The 16,044-nt window shown below is 44.8% G+C and overlaps 1 protein-coding gene across 1 annotated transcript; it reads right to left on the bottom strand.

Moving 5' to 3' along the window:
- Positions 1-2,955: 2,955 nt before the first annotated feature.
- MAPK3 (mitogen-activated protein kinase 3) lies at positions 2,956-15,577 on the bottom strand. The gene is made up of 9 exons (XM_044447877.1): positions 15,330-15,577; positions 13,584-13,766; positions 12,792-12,981; positions 12,535-12,651; positions 10,726-10,840; positions 10,381-10,512; positions 5,599-5,708; positions 5,301-5,439; positions 2,956-4,614 (listed from the first exon to the last, which is right to left on the bottom strand). Exons 1-8 carry the CDS (start codon positions 15,491-15,493, stop codon positions 5,320-5,322), a joined length of 1,131 nt encoding a protein of 376 aa, XP_044303812.1. The 5' UTR covers positions 15,494-15,577; the 3' UTR covers positions 2,956-4,614; positions 5,301-5,319.
- Between the last annotated feature and the right edge of the window lie 467 nt (positions 15,578-16,044).

Raw genomic sequence — 16,044 nt, forward strand, 5'->3', positions numbered from 1 at the left:
CTGGGGCAGGTGCTAGTACAAGAAAACTGTGCACAGGAGCTATGCAATGAAAGATGACAGTGGTAAGAAAAACAGCAGTTAATCTGAGCTGCTGAAAGACAGTCCCACATTTGGGCTGGAATTTCTGGAAAAAGATCTGTCCTTTTGGATTCAGGAGTGTTCTTTTGTCCTGTTCTCCTAAAGACTTATGTTCTAACCCCCACCAAGAGCTCATTTTTACAACTTAAATATGAGGGGAACAAGCAACTGGAAGTCTGTATAAACTGTAAAGGAGTCTGTATTACCCCAGATTGAAGGTGGGGGATGCTATTTTTAGTGTCTTTCATTTTTTTTTTTAACGCAGTATCTCCCTGCAGATGACAAGCACACAAGGAATGGTCTGGACTGGGCTTTTTCTCAGTAATATGCTAGGTTTTTCCTTTTAAGGATTTTTTAAAATTTAAAGAGCATTCAACCAGTTTATTCTGTAAATTGACGAAGCCTCAGGTGTGTTCTACCAATAAGAAAGTCGAAGCATTTCACTCACATAGCACTTCCCAGTTCAACCTTTCAAACATTCATTGTAGAATTGTGAACTCCACCCACCAATTCCACCATACAATCTCTTTTTCCTTAGCCTCAACAGAACAGGCTGAAAATAAGGCATATCAAAGGAACGCTTCCAAGGCCAGAAGGTCACTTTTGTTTGTATGGGGCAAGCTAAGCTGGAAGCCTGTGCACCACTGCTTGATTATTCCTGGTATCAGTGTATTAAGATAGCCTCCCCTAACCAGGTAGCCTCAGGTGTTTTTACATTAACACTCTTAACATCCCAGCCAATAGTCAGGGATGTTGGGAGTTGTACTCCAAAACATTTGGTGGGCACTAAGGGTTAGCTCGAGATAGGTGATTAGTTATGCAAGGACCAGCCTCTGGAGTGTACTAAGAAAGATGAGAGTATGACACCAAGGGGGGAGTGGCAGAAACCCTGACTCAGCCATTACTCCCCGTATTCTTGATCAGTGAGCAGCTCCAAGGCGAGAGAGATGAATGACTGATTTCTTTCACCCACATCATGATACACATGACCCCTGCTGCAGGAAAATCGTATGACTATAAGCCGAGAGGTCAAGAGCATTGGTGGGATGCATCAGAGACACTGCTGATTCAACAGCAGGCAGGGCCTTGCAAAGTGATAACCACCATGCAAGTCCACATGGTAAACCATCTTTGTTAAAATATGGACCTCTAACAGGTGGGCTTGAGAGGTGCCCTGCTGATGAAGGAAATAGAAGTGCTTGTGCATTTCTAGTTCAGACTAATCATGCAAGCTAACTACAAGAAAACGACCGCTTCCCGCTTCACAGACAAAATAGTTTGCATGGTTGCAGAGGATGGCCAAGTAGTCTTATCATAAATGTATTATTTGGGAGGCTTGAATATGTTCATTTCTTAGGCTGACTCCACCTACTTCAGTCCTCTGATGAGTCTTGTAATATATCCTGACTTCCAGTCTCTGGGAACAGACAATGCTTTTTTCCTGTGGTTTTACAATTTTCCCAGATAACAGAACCTAAATGGTCTTCAGATGTATCTTGTCCAGTTTCTTATACACAGTGTTCTCTTACATGGAAGAATCCACATTCCTGGTACTTGCTTAGCTTGGCTGTCCTTGACTTCTGCAATTTTAAATTATGCTGAAACTGCACCTTGATAGAGATAGTTGCTACTCATGGGGCAGGAAATTAGATTGAGATTTTGTTCTCAACATAAATTACGGCAACATGTAAGAACTTCTGAATGGCTTGATGTCATCAGCAACTTGATCCGCCTGCCCACCCCCTACTGACCCTCCTGGTCAGCCTGTTGCTACTTGTCAAGCATCCTTTGCACCTCTGCTGATGGGGCAAAGGAACAGCTTCCACTTGCCAGCTCCTGCCCGTGTAGGCTTGGTGTGTTGTAGCGTCCAGCTGGGGTAATAGCAGTCAACTGTCCGGAATGGATGAGGTGCATTAATTCCAATTATGCCCCTCATTTTCATGAGACTTGAAACCCTGCCATCTCCCAGCTTCACTTGATTGCAACTGTCAAATAAGAAGCTTCCGTCTCATGCCAGACTGCAAAGCAGAGAACTGTAGGAATGAAAGGTATGTGTAGAATTTATTTTAGCTTTGCAATCCAATTCTGACTATGGGATGTTGATTTGATGTTTTCATAAAGCTGAAACGATTATGCTTTTTTCCTGTTAAATTTGCTAGCTTAATTCCATATTTTGCAAGACCCAAGGGAAGGAAGATGCAGTGAAAACAATTTTTCTACACATATTCATCTATCTGTACTTCCATCAGCCATTCTTGTTCTGACACCGCTTACATTTATAAGCAGCTTTCTTTCTCTGGCCACTTTGACCAGTCTGTATTAAACTACTCAGCTTAAGGCTGCAATACTTTGTTTTCTAAGCATTTACACCAGACAACACATATACAGAGGTTCCCAATTAATTCTGATTTGGACTTGTATGAGTTACACCTTAATAGGCAAACCAGTTCTGAAGTATGCAAACCCTCCTTTCTGCGGCAAACTTCCTTCTACATGTTTAGTAAGAACAGATGCCTGAAGGAGGAAGTGGCATCACTGCCACCTTCAGTTGCTTGACAAAGGCTGTCATCTAGATGAAGCAACCATGTTCAATTGTTTCAAGGGATGGAACAGATTGGATTTACAAGAAACTTTAGACTGAACATTAACAAAAGCTTCCCAGTGGCATTAACAGTGCAAACAGTCAAGCAGACAGCCTTGGAAGTTGGTGGCGTCTCCTTCAGCAGGCGTTTTTAAACGGGAGTGGGATGGCCACCTATGGGGGTGACGTTCTGCTGAGTGACCTGCAGTGGCAAGGGGCTGGATGTCCTTTGAGATCCATTCTGCGGTTCTGAGTTTGTTTTTCCCCCTTGTCCTCTCCAAAATAAGACATATCACTGAAGGAATAAAGGAATGATTTATTTCAAGGTTTTTATACAATTCAAAGCAGGAGGGGATGGGGAGGCATTAATTCCCTTCAATCCAAATTTCCTCAACATTTTACATATCCTAGGAAGGAAGCCCATCACATGTCAGCACAGCCAAGTCCTAAACGGATAGACAATACTGTCTGAAAGAGAGGCTTCCTCCTCACTCAACTGGAAAGCTGAGGAAACCAAAAGACATCCCTCACTCCAATTATTCTGCTTATACAATCTCCATCTTTGAGAACCCGCAGGCTCCAGCAGTCTCAATCATCCAAATTGGTACCCCTAAATAGCACGCATGTAGATAAGGACTGAAGAGGTTAGTCCATCTAAAATGTGGCTCTCCCTCACTTTCAACTGAGATGGGTTCATTCCCACTCCTTACAGTGGACACTGGACTCTTCAGCTCTTTTTAGTGCTCACACGTCTGAAATATCTTGTCCACCCACACCACTTGGTAGCTATGGGGTAGCTGGGCTGTCCCCTCACAGCACACACAGATGTGATCGTCCATCATTTTCTCAGCCTCTCCCTTCCTTTTAAATTTACAGTTGCCCGATTGCTGCAGGTTCCACTCTTTTTGGATTTAGTTTTGCATGATGGGGTTAAAAAATTTGCACACAGTTTAAAAATATCATTGAGTGGGGGAAAATTAGAGGGCAGCTATATTAGTTCATAGTTGCAAGATGGCAAAGTGCCATGGCATCACATATGCCAACTAGTTTCTTGAAGTATGTTACATACCCAGCCGCACAGTTTCAGATGCAACAGGGTGGTGAGGAGCGAGAGGTGGGCAACTGCAAGCCCTACCTTCTCCAGCCAGAGGAAGTAGATGAGGCTGGAAGCCTTTTCCATCTGCACAGCTTTTTAAATGATGCAGTTAAAGCAGAAGAAGGGGAACACTTGCCCCTCTTCAAGCTAGGCACACTTTTCAGATTATAAAGGATCTTATCCTGCATTACGTACCAGATGTTTCCCACAGCGATGACCAAGATTAGATGTGCATTACAGATGTTTCAAAAATGGCACTAACCAGGGGACAAAACCCAGCACAGACATGCCCTCCATTTGTGCAGGGAGGAACCAGGACTCCTGGGTTCTTGAGGAATGCTGGGTGCCAGAACCTTTTGCTTCTTTTCCCAGTTTTCAAAAGGCAGTGGGGTTCAGTGGATTATAAGAGGGAGAGTCCAGAAGCCAGGATTTTATATTCAACTCCCCTTGCTAATAATGCCCAAGGGATCAGAAAATGGCCCTGCTAAAAATAGCATTAGTTTATTAACTCATTAACAAAGACAATAAAATGCCAAAAAAGGAGATGACATCCCCCCTTTCAATTTATTTGAAGGGAGAAATAAAGGATAAGGGGAACTGATTTCTTTTCCCTTCTGTAGGGGAGGGTAACAGACCCTCCCTTTCCCCAACCTGGGCACCAGGGTCTCACCCCAACACATCACATTAAGGGGGTCCAGAGATGGGTTACCAGGGTTCACAGCCACGTAGCAAAGCGCAGTTGTACAGCAAGTCGATAGGGGCACCTCCAAATTGGTGCCCCCTGAATCCTGTGCTCCCTTCAAAAATCCAGTAGGGGAGCTGGGTACAGTCCCAAATCATCTCCTGGTGAAGCAGAGACCTGTAAGGAGAGGGGATCTCGTGAGGATTATTACCACTGATGCTAGAAGCCCTGATGACTGATCAATTGACTATGATTTGGTTCATGTATAAGGCGGTAACATTTAATCACCTAGCAGAGCATGTTAAAGTTACTAGGACTGCTATGGATCATCCTGCTCACCTCCCATCCATATACAGTACATGCATCAGTTTCTGCAAAAATTTGTAATCATCAGTAAAGCCAGAAGAGCTCCAGGAAAGACTAGGGCATATGTTCTTCAGCTATGGGTGGTATAACAATGTAACGTAATGATAATGTGTTATGCATATGCAGGCAGTGTGGCAAGTGTTCCATGTGTATTTCACAACTTGTGTTAAGTGGCTTGCTACATGGATTAACCCCAGGGTGAGGGTGTCCCCAGGATGGTACTAATTATTGCTTCCTTCCACAGGTTTGTTTCACCTGCAAAGCGGAGACTTTAGCCACTTGTTCAAGAGGGCAATTCACAAAAGTATCATCCCAAAGTAACTGGTTCCTTTGCTCAGAAACGAAACTACTAGACAATTGCTATCAATGATCTTTGATTAAGTGGATGTAGCTCAGGTCAACATACTTCTGTATCACAGCTGGCTTCCTTGAGTGGAAAGGTGGTACTAAAACTAGCACTAGAGTAGTGTTCCATGAGGAGTAAGAGCTGTACTCACCAGTGGTCTAAACAGCCCCTCAGGGCCCTTGGTAGCCAGGCTGGAATCGTGCCGTCTCCTCAAATATCAGTTCTTTCAGCTTCTCTTTGGGCAGGTCATCCAGCTCCATGTCAAAAGTGAATGGTTCCTCAGCAACTGGCTGGGATAGGGCAAAATGGAGAAAGATAGAACCCAGGCACCCTGGATCCCCAACTCTTTCCCCCACCAAACCCACTAGAGGCCTACTATCTTTTGTTGTTCCACACCTGCCAATCCCTTTGAATACTGTTCATTCCCAAAGAACCAAACCATACAGCACCTCATCTGAGGGATCGTAGTACTGCTCTAGGTAAGGATGGGCCAAAGACTCCTCCACTGTGATGCGCTTATTGGGATTAAAGGTCAACATTTTGTCCAGTAGGTCCAGAGCTAAAAATGGGGAAAAGATGATGCAGGATCAGCAAACAGAAAGCAGATGGCAACAGGAAGAACACAACAGGTTGATAGATGTAGTTTCAGGGCTGGAATATTGCCAACAGAGTGCAGTAAAGGTTGACGAGCCACTAGTGTTTCAGCCTGGTAGTCTTAAATGGTCAGAATCCATGTTAGTTGAATGCCAACTCAAGTGACACCACCAGACAGCAGAAGCCCTCCTGTATCCGAAAAAAAGATACAGTCTACTCTACTGTTGGGGAACCTGTGGCCTTCCAGACATCATGCTAACTACAGGCCATGATGGCTTAGGCTGATGGGAGTCAGAAGCAAACCACATGGGGGAACAAGTGCCTTGTTACAATGTACAAGAGCTCTAATTTACATGCGTGCTAGAATACTAAACAAATTCTAAGAAGTTGGCCCAGCCTCTTGTAGAAGCCATGCTAATCCATCCTCAGCAAGGCTTGTTCTTCTGTGTACTTAACATTTGAGCTTTAATAAAGCTTTCTATCAATGTCCTTAGGGTGGAAGCTAGACTTACAGGTGTCATTTCTGAGACTTCCTCTAAAACTCTTTTTAAAAATTGTGTTTATACTGACTACCCTCCAGTATCCTGGTAAGGAGGTGGCCTTTAATGATAAGCTGCACCGACCTACTTGGTGTTAGTTCAGTTGTTTCACCTCTGAACTCCTTAAGAGCTTTTGGATAAATACCACCTAATTAATTTCCATGAATTAGCTCTAAAACATCATCCTTTATTTATTAAAAATGTTTATATACCTTTCTAAGATGCTTTCCCAAAATGTCCTATCCCAAAATAATGCTCTGAATGCTGGTCCTTCAGCAAATATGTTCTACAAGTAGGGACATTTTGGTTCTTTCCAATTTCCTGTCCTCCTTCAATACAACTTTCAAACCTGCTGTCATCTTAAGAAGGTTCTATTGCCTTTTTGGTTGCTTTCCTGATGTTTAAAAGAAACTGCTTTTGCCTGCTTTTATGCCACACATACTAAACGTTTCTGGAAGTTATGTTTAATCTCCCGAACTCAGTGGGACTTCCTTCCCAGTAGATGCCAGCCTTCAGCAAATTCCACTATCAACAAGCCATGGGCAGGAAAGGCTTTGATACTGGCAAGCGAAATGGCAACATCAGCACACATTCTGTCATGAATGGTGCTGGTAAGGGTTTCTTCCTTTAATACTATATTTATTTATTTTATTGATTACAGCATTTATATCCCGTCCTTCTGCAGAAGCGCTCAGGCTGGCTTACGTAATACTACGGACCTGCTTGGTAAGCTGGGGGTGCAGGAGGAAAGGGCTGGCCACACCATTTTCAGTCTCTTGTGTTGTTCAGTATTGCACTTGTTTTCCTATAAGCAAAGCTGGTTCTTCCATGCAATCTTTTGTTCTTCTATCTTTGCATCATTCTTTGCCTTTGCAGCTCTATACTCCACTCCTCACCCTAAGAATATTTTCCTTTTAAATACCTCCCCATCCACAAGCCATTTCATTCCAATGGCAGGTAGACTTGTTGACTGACTGACGGACTGAATGGGAGAGGTCAGGTGACAATTTCAAATCTCCTTTTACTTCTCTCAGCACCTCTTTCTCCACAGCCTCACTTGCAACTTGTTTCTTTGCCTTTCTCAAACCACAGTTTACCATCAAAAAGAAAAAAAAGGCTGACTAAGAAACCATTAGAAACAGAATGTACAGGGAAGCTGCTTCAGTGAAGGAAAAAAAATCTGGACTGCATTGCTATCGACTGCATTGTTATTTGTTTTCCGGCACCAGGCTAAGACCTTTTTATTTCAACAATATTTTAATAACCTCTAACATCAGGCTACAGGTTTTAATCTGCAGCCAGGGTGGATCTGGATTTTATTTGCATTATATTTTATTTTATGTAAGCCATCCCAAGGCTATGCGATGGGACAACATACATACATACAAACAAACAAAAAAACGTTTTGGGAGAGGAAAACCCAGTATCCCCATGCCTTTTAAAGCCTAGTTTTAAAGATGAGTTGCTTGGTAATACATGCAAGCCAGTGTGGAGTAGTGGTTGAGTGTGCTGGGCTGGACTCATGAGTTCGAGTCCCTACTCAGCCATCAAACCCACACACTGCTTTTCTCAGCCTAATCTACTTCACAGGGTTATTGTGAGGACAAAATGGAGAGGAAGAGAACCTTGTAAGCTGTCTTGAGTTCGTTGCTGGGATATAAATGCAATGTAATAATTATTGTAATGTCAGTGGAGGTAATGTCTGATTTTCAGAAAGGGACCTGCAGAAGGACTCTGGCTTATCGAGAAATGTGCTATTGACCCTTCCCTTTAATTCTGTGGGAGGGACAAGCAGCCACTTTCTGGCTAGAAAAGAAAAGATACATTGCATTGTTTCAGAAATGCTTTTTACTATATTCTTCTCTGGTACTAGGCATATTTTGGGGTCACAAAGCCTGAACATAAGTTGTGGACCCGATAAATTCACTATAGGCTATAGCAAAATGGGCCGACTGAGAAGGGTTATTTCTATGGCTCTTTTTTTCTTCTCCAGCTCCTTCTGCACCCTCCCTCTAGCTGGATGACATCACTTCCTAGGGACCAGAAGAAACTGCTATAAACACCTCTATGTATCACTAAAACCCTGCACCTTTTAAAAGCTTAATTATAAGTTGCTTTGTGAGCCACTTGGCCAAAAAGTAGGGCATAAACATAACCATCTTCAGACATTTTTGCTTTGAGGCTTCTACCATTAATATACAAATACCTGTATGCTTTGTGCTCCTTTACAAGGCTTTTTGATTAACACCCCCCACCACGATATTGTTGCCCGTCTAATGTCTCTGCATAATTATGAACCCTTTTCAAGGACACAGAACATTTTGATCGTTCCCCTCCCCACCACTCCCCTTTCTCAGGGTGGAGTTATCTCAAATAAGAGGCTTCTTTGCTTCTGTCAACTTTCTTCTGGATGTCAGTTTTAAAAGCTGCTCTACAACCTTTTTTGATTGAAAATGCCAGAAATCCCATTCTCTCTGAATTCAAGTGGAGCCTCTTTTGTAAAGGTTCAACTTCGCCCAAGAAATTCCCAAATATCTAATAAACTGTTTTCTTACTCATAGTTAGTATTTTTTATTTTGTATTTAATAATAGTTTGCATTTTTATTAGAAAAAAAGAACAGACAGTTCAGCTACAAATGAGTTTAGGATTCTTGTCTCATTCACAGCTACACAGAAAGGGAATTTCAGCGAGGGTTGCCTCTGCTACCCACTAAATGATAAGAAAATTATTTTTAATACTTGGGTAGAAAACGGAAGGAGGCAGCCTCGTCATGCTAGTGAGAGAGGAGAGAGGAAGATAGAGATAATGGTGTGGTGTTGCCCAGGGAAATGCAGAACCGAAGGGTGCCGACCCTTGCCTCATCCATTGGCTAGGGAAACAAACGCCACTGGGAGGCTGAGTCCCCAGCCTTCAAAAACATCAGAGCAAGGAGGAGGGACAAAACCAACCTGTCCTTTCTGTCAGTATCTGAAGCATGGAGCCTCCTTTGCCCTTGCCAGAAAGCACACCTATTCAGACCGAGGTCAACCAGAAACAGATTGGTTGCTCCAGTGTTTCCCCTGCCCCTTCCCATTTTGTAATGACCAGGTTTCTACAATGTGGCCAGTTCACTGAGGCTCACTTAATTCATGAGTAGCTCAGATGTGTGCTGTGGCTGTTTTGATTGCACAACCTGCAATCAGGGGTTGCACCATGTCATCTGAACCTGGTCATCATAGTTTAAATGACCCCCACTTAACCCACAATGTGCAGGAGAGGTTAAGGCTGGGTTGTTTGACTCTCACATAACTGATGCCTAGGTTCAGATGACATGGCATAACCTCCAACTGGGGGCTGCAGAATCAGAATGGCCATGGCACACGCTGCAGTTTGTGGTGGATGAAATGCTTGATGAACTGGCTGTGTCTTCAAACCAGATGTCACTATTGGACTGAGAGACTCTCGATCAGGGCTGTCTCATCTTTCAGGATGTGCATAGTGCGTAGAAAACTGTAGGTGCTCTATTTGAGATAACTCCACCCTGAGGGAGGGGAGGGGAGGGGTGGGGAGTGGAACGGCAGTATTTTATAAATAATAAAAAGTGTTCAGTCATCATAATATACCCCATGTTGCACTTCACACTAGTGTCAAGCAACTGTCCACATTTCCATTCAGCTCATGTGGTCCTATTGGTTCTCAGGGTCTAACGAGGAGAACAGCCGTTCTGGGAAACCCACAAGGAAAGCACAGAAAGTGTCTTCACCTAGGAAGAAAACTAGACCCTGCATGCTGCAAATCAGATAACTTGGGTCTGCAACACAGTTTGGAAAGTCATTGAAAATGTGTGTGCTTGGCCCAATTTACTTTTAAATTTTGGTGGGAGGACAGCAAGCTTCATGCACAGGTAGGGGCCTCTCCTTGCAGCAACTACTGACAGGCATGGAATGCAGATGACCAAGAACAGATGTTGGGAAAAAGTGGGTCTCATGGTATATGTTAATATTGCAGGTAGAAAAGATAGAAGAATTCTGGCCTCAGCCATACTGATGCCAAAGCAGATGAACATTTTGGAACATTGGTTATCAGCATCTCATGCAGCAAACTTCATTCTCTCTTACCTTTGGGATCAGCCTTTGGGAAGAGCTTGGCCCAGGGAACCTTGGGTTTTTGGGGCAGTGACTGGAGATAGTTGCGAGCTTTCATGTTGATGATGCAATTCAGGTCATCCTGAGAGGGAGAACCCAGTATACCTGCAAAGATGGGCAGACAGAGTTAAGTATCTAGGGCGGAGCAATTCCTAAGGAAAAAACAAGCATTAACACTAATAAGAAAGGCTGGGGCACTGGAAAGGGTGCAATCAAAGACCAGGAAGGAAGCAGCACCAGCCATTGAAAAGGAAGCTGAGAAAATCTCTTTCTTCTGCCGTCTTGCCGAAAGCTTTGCTCTTTCTTCTTCCCCCTTACCCAGGATGTGGTTGAGCTGGTCCAGGTAGTGCTTGCCAGGGAAGATGGGCCGGTTTGACAGCATCTCGGCCAGGATGCAGCCCACAGACCATATATCAATGGACTTGGTGTAGCCCTGGGAAAGGGGAAAAAGACATGGAAAGAGAACCCAGGCTTTGGGACCTTTTGGTGCATCCCCACTCTCATCTTCTATTAGGGCCATGCATAACAACCCCTCAACCAATGTGACTAACATTTCCTCCCTGCACAGCAGCTTTCTAGAGGGATAAAAGCTCAAGCTTCCAATTCACCATCAAAATGGTGATTTCAAGCAGTACTCAGAAGACTTCTGTTTCCAAATCTTGCCTGTAAAGTCATGAAGTCCAATAGCAAGAGAGACCTCCACTGTCTTAGTTAATAGAAGTGGGATAGCAGCCCAGGAACACAGGGGAAGGTGATGAATACTGGGGAAGGAATTAGCATAGTATTCGGAATTTAAAAGGGAGACTTGCACAATACTGCTATCCATTGTGGATATGTAGCCACTGCGGATTGTTGTGTGAACTCAAGATTGTTTTCCACAGGGTGGCTTGGCTTCCCCCCTCAACAAGCCAGCCTGATAACCCATGGTTTTTTTAAGGAACTACCGAACCCTCAAAGAATTGTTGTGTCATTCAGTCCAAGGCAGCCAACCCTGCTGAAGGGAGTGGCAGGCAAGACACCTGGCACCGGTTGCAACTACTCCTTGCCAGGCTCACCCGGGCCATTGTCAGTGACATCTGGGCGCATACATCTCTGTCAAATAACCCCGTTTAACCTTGTCAAAATCCATTTTAAGTGAAATGCTTATGGCAGATGTCAAAAGTACCTGTTCCCTGTAAACGGGGTGGGTTGCATTTTCTATTTTCCAGAACACCTAGAGGGTTGGGAAAGGCTGTAAAAGCTGGAGTACACTAAGAATTCTTGGGCCCCAGTATAAAATTTTGAGGATCTCACTGTGGAGGCGGTAGTGTGGCCACTACCTCTTTTCATAAGCAAAGATCATGTGGCTTTGCTCTGTGGTTGACAGCTTGCCATTTGACATCTGTTGAGCCTGGCTTTGTCAATGAACATGAATTGCTATGCTAAGATGAGGAAAGTCTTTGCATTTCAGGCAGTCACAGTTACATACTTGTGCTACTACAAAATACTGACAAAATTACAATTAATGAAAAAATTTGCGAACATTTCTGGTGCAAAAATAAAAAGGCGGCAGACCAGTGATGGCTGCTCCAATGTACCACTTGGGCACTTTGGAGGAGCTGTCACTTTGCAGATTGCCGAAAGCCACAGTGACCACATGGACCACATGGACCACATGAACATGAAGAAAGCAGGCAAGACTGGTTCTGCCAGACATGCTCTTGGAATACCTGTGGGAAGACAGAGGGTAAAATGAGGGGTGACACAACCCAAGGTGAGTCCAACCACCTATTGGGCACACTGTGGGTCATTCCATAACGTACACTGTGATGCTTATTCATAAGGTGGGTTTCTGTGTTGTGCAAGCTCACCCAAATAATAAGTGCAAGTTGGTTATAGGAATCTGAACAAATAAGGGATTGAACAGAAAGACATTTGAAGATTATAATGTAATGATCCTTTTGCTGAGAGTGAACTTTTACTGTTTTAGAGTTTTCAGTCTTCTTCATGCTGTTTTTATGGCCATAAGAGACCTGACTTTTCTTCCCAGAGAAGTTGGGAAGCCTCACTCCAAGCTAACCAAACAGTTTTGGTATCATGTGACTTGGGAATCCTGGCTCCCAATTCCCTCTACTCTGATCAACCTACCTTAGAATTGAGCATGATTTCAGGGGCTCGGTACCAGCGGGTGGCAACATACTCTGTCAAGAAACCTGTATGGTCATGATCTGGGTCAGCAATCCGGGCCAGGCCAAAGTCACAGATCTGTAAGAAGACAAAAGAATGGGATGTGCAAGAGTGACAAACCCAAAATAAGTACAGGTTTAATTGGGTTGCATCATGCAGCAGGGGAGAGACTGGTGTCAGATGGAGAAGGAAGCAGAGCAAAAGCTGCTGAATGCCACCTTCAGGTCACATGTGGTGTTGATTAGAAGATTGCTGGGCTTCAGATCCCGATGAAGCACATTGGCAGAGTGAATGTATTTCAGCCCTCGGAGAATCTGATAGAGAAAGTAGCAGATGTGATCGTTGCTGAGCTGCTGCGTCTTCAGCAGCTTATACAGATCTGTCTCCATCAAATCCTGAACAATATATCTACAAGGAGAGAAATGGCGCCCTCTCCAGGGCAGGAGAGGCAGAGACAGCAGTTAAGAAAATAACTGTTAGAGTGCAGAACGAAGCAAGCATGTCTGGAGCCAAGTATTATGCATGTACAGAGTCAAATGAGCTGTGACACCACCTACAAGCTCTCCTCCTGGGCTGTTTTGGCTGGAGTTAGGCCAGCTGAAAGGCACTTATAGCACTTTCGATGAGTCTCCAGTGGCATCCACCTCCATTGTTATGAGGCATCCAAGACCAGCCCCTCCTTATACACCTGTGATGTACTGAAAAAGCTTTATTTGCTGAAAAGGACATAAAAGACAAAATTTCTCAGGCTCAAGCTATTAACAGTGTAACACCTGGACCCATGCCCAGAAGGCAACAGGAAACTGATGCTAGTGTAATCTATTCCTAGCAATCCTGATATACATCAGTATTTTTTGAGTCAGCTGAAGCTTCTTAAATGCACATGTGGTTCAAAGATGGGTTGGGGGTGGTGAGTGAATATAGATCGCCCACATCCTTTTGTGCATAAACATCCATTCATGTGGCATCCTTCTATATTTGGAAGGGGCAGCAACAGTTTACAAGGATACACATCACGCATCTGATCAATGGTGGGTGCTCGGAGAATGTCATTGATGCCAATGACATTCTCATGCTTGAAGCGCAAGAGGATCTTGATTTCTCGCAGTGTGCGTTGGCAGTATGTCTGGTGCTCAAAGGGACTGATCTTTTTGATGGCAGCCCGGATCTTGTTGACATGGTCATATGCAGAGCTGTGAATTGAGGAAGACAGACAGATGTAAACCAGGACTCTAAGTCTGTGCACACACTCAGTCTTTCACCTCAATAAATTAATTTTGCATATCTTTTATCTCCAAATTGCTATATGCTTTTTTTTCTCTTCTCCTCCATTGGATGAAATGAGTCTATTAGTTCACAAGAACAACTTGATGGGAGAACGCTACTCAGGAGAGCCTTAAATTTACACCCAGATTTTAGATTTCAAACAATGAAGTTAACAGATTAATATAGAGAAGGAGAAAAAAAGAAAGCAGCCAGCACAGATGTACAGATAATGTGGTACAATTTTAATTATTCCTAAGGCTCAAGTGTTCAGCACACTTTATCAAAATTTGGCCAAAGTACTGACTTTTGGCAAGCCTACTAAAGCTGACATAACATGGGTATAATTATGACAATAGATGAAATGAGCAAAAGCTGTTGTGATACTGAGTGTAAATACAAAACCTGGAGAAAGTTAGGTAGTCATAAATACTTCAGTATTTTAAGGGGGGGGGGGTCGAGTTTGAAAGCTACAGGTATTGCAGTTCATGTGGAAGCTCAGATACCAGACCCAAGTGCTGGCCCACTTACTAAGTCTATCATGCAGAGATACTGCAATATCCATCTTGGTTTAAGGAGCCATTGAGGCTAAAACTGATGCACACATCTGCACTCCAGAAGATCCAATACAGTGTGAACATTACTGTAAGAGCTGTAGGCCTGCTGCTGATTTGAGTATTGAGAAAGCATGCCTTATCAGTGACTAGGATCAATAGTCTCAATATGGCACTTGGCAAATAAAAACTATCAGGCTTACAGGGATGGTGCAGAGTAGATATGATATGGTACCTTGGTGAGTGGTTCCTGTGCTACTTAGTAACTACAGGGCAAGAAAATATTTATAGGTAACCATGCTAGCCAACTCCTGACTCATCAAAGGTTTCTGTGGTGCTAATGACTGGCACAGGGCAACATTTATCAGCTGCAGCTTTTCTGCTGGCAATGCTGCAGTGCTAAAGGATAATAAAGTTGCAGCCACCAGATTTCTTACGCTCCTAATAGTAAAACACACAGATGTACCCTTCAAGACTGCTGACAACTGGCATCGTGGGTGTTCACAAGCAGTCTGGCAAATATTGGCACAAGCAGAGAGGTGCCTGTAAGGGCCAGTCCCTGGGAGGGGCTTCGAATACAATGACTTGGCTGGCTGGGGTGTGCTTCTAGGAGGTTTGGGTTTCCACTGAGCTAGACAGTACTTGCAACCGGAGTCTGTGAGAGAGGGGTTCATACGGGTTCAATGGGCAGGAGAAATCTTTAAGGGGAAGCACTGCATCTAGGAACCAATAGGGAAGAGATCTGGATGGAGGGAAGTATAACATTGAGGGAACGATACTCGCCTACATAGGAGTTCACGAAGGAACAATATGGCGGAAACCTGTTTGCGAGGATACGGAATCCGCGCGGGGCCAATTTCTGGGAGTATAGGCCTGGATTTTTCGCCCGGGTACGGCAACCGGACAGGGCCATTCTGCACGGTTCGCGCTCACACTCACCAGACCATGCCGTACGCTCCTTCGCCAATATACTGCAGGTCCGTATAGCGCGGCCCCACGTCAAACACCTGCCCTTTCACCATCTCCACTCCCAGCCTTGGCGCTCCAGGTACCGGGACAGCCCCTGCCCCGCCTGGGGCCGCTGTCGCCGCCGCTGCCGCCATGGCCGATCTAATCAAGAGGCTCCTGCAGCCGCTCCTATCGCAGCTTTACCCGGAACCGACACCGCCCGAGAACAGTGCGCATGCGCTCGCTGAAAGAACGGAGTGACTGCTGTTGCCCATGCGCCACACAGCAGCTGCGGCTTGAGGCTCTTCTACAGCGCATGCGCCCAGCCAGCCCGCTAGCGTTTCGCAGGCCGCAGCGCGCTTAGATCGTGTTGGAACGTCATGAATTCAACCCGGAAGCGCCGCACCCAAAACATTCCACCAAAGCGAAGCCACGCCTTTTTCTCCGCGCGCGCTTCTGTCCCGCTGGGCCCCGCCTCTTGGCTCAGCGCGCCGCCAATCCTCTCTTCAACCGGGCCCGTTCGCTGCTGCTTCAGGGCCGCCCCCTGCCCGCCCCCTTCCCGCGCTGGCGAGTGCGAGGCCGCGCTGCGGGTTTTTTCCCCGCTTTAGATTCCTGCGACCCGTGGCGTTCCGGACGGAGCTGCGTAAACCTCCACCTCGTTGGATTGCTGTGTGTGGCGAAAAGACCGCCTGCTTTGATTTGCTCT

Source organism: Varanus komodoensis, unplaced genomic scaffold (assembly GCF_004798865.1).
Source record: "Varanus komodoensis strain SLA01 unplaced genomic scaffold, ASM479886v1 scaffold53, whole genome shotgun sequence".
NCBI lineage: Eukaryota > Metazoa > Chordata > Lepidosauria > Squamata > Varanidae > Varanus > Varanus komodoensis.

Bases quoted from the DNA above. Each gene is read 5' to 3' on its own strand.
- MAPK3 (XM_044447877.1), bottom strand. From the start codon at position 15,493: ATGGCGGCAGCGGCGGCGACAGCGGCCCCAGGCGGGGCAGGGGCTGTC. The intron at 12,652-12,791 runs GTGGCATTCAGC...GTCTTCTTACAG, and splicing joins ACACCACATGTGACCTGAAG to ATCTGTGACTTTGGCCTGGC. The intron at 5,709-10,380 runs GTAAGAGAGAAT...CCCCATTTTTAG, and splicing joins CCCAAAGGCTGATCCCAAAG to CTCTGGACCTACTGGACAAA.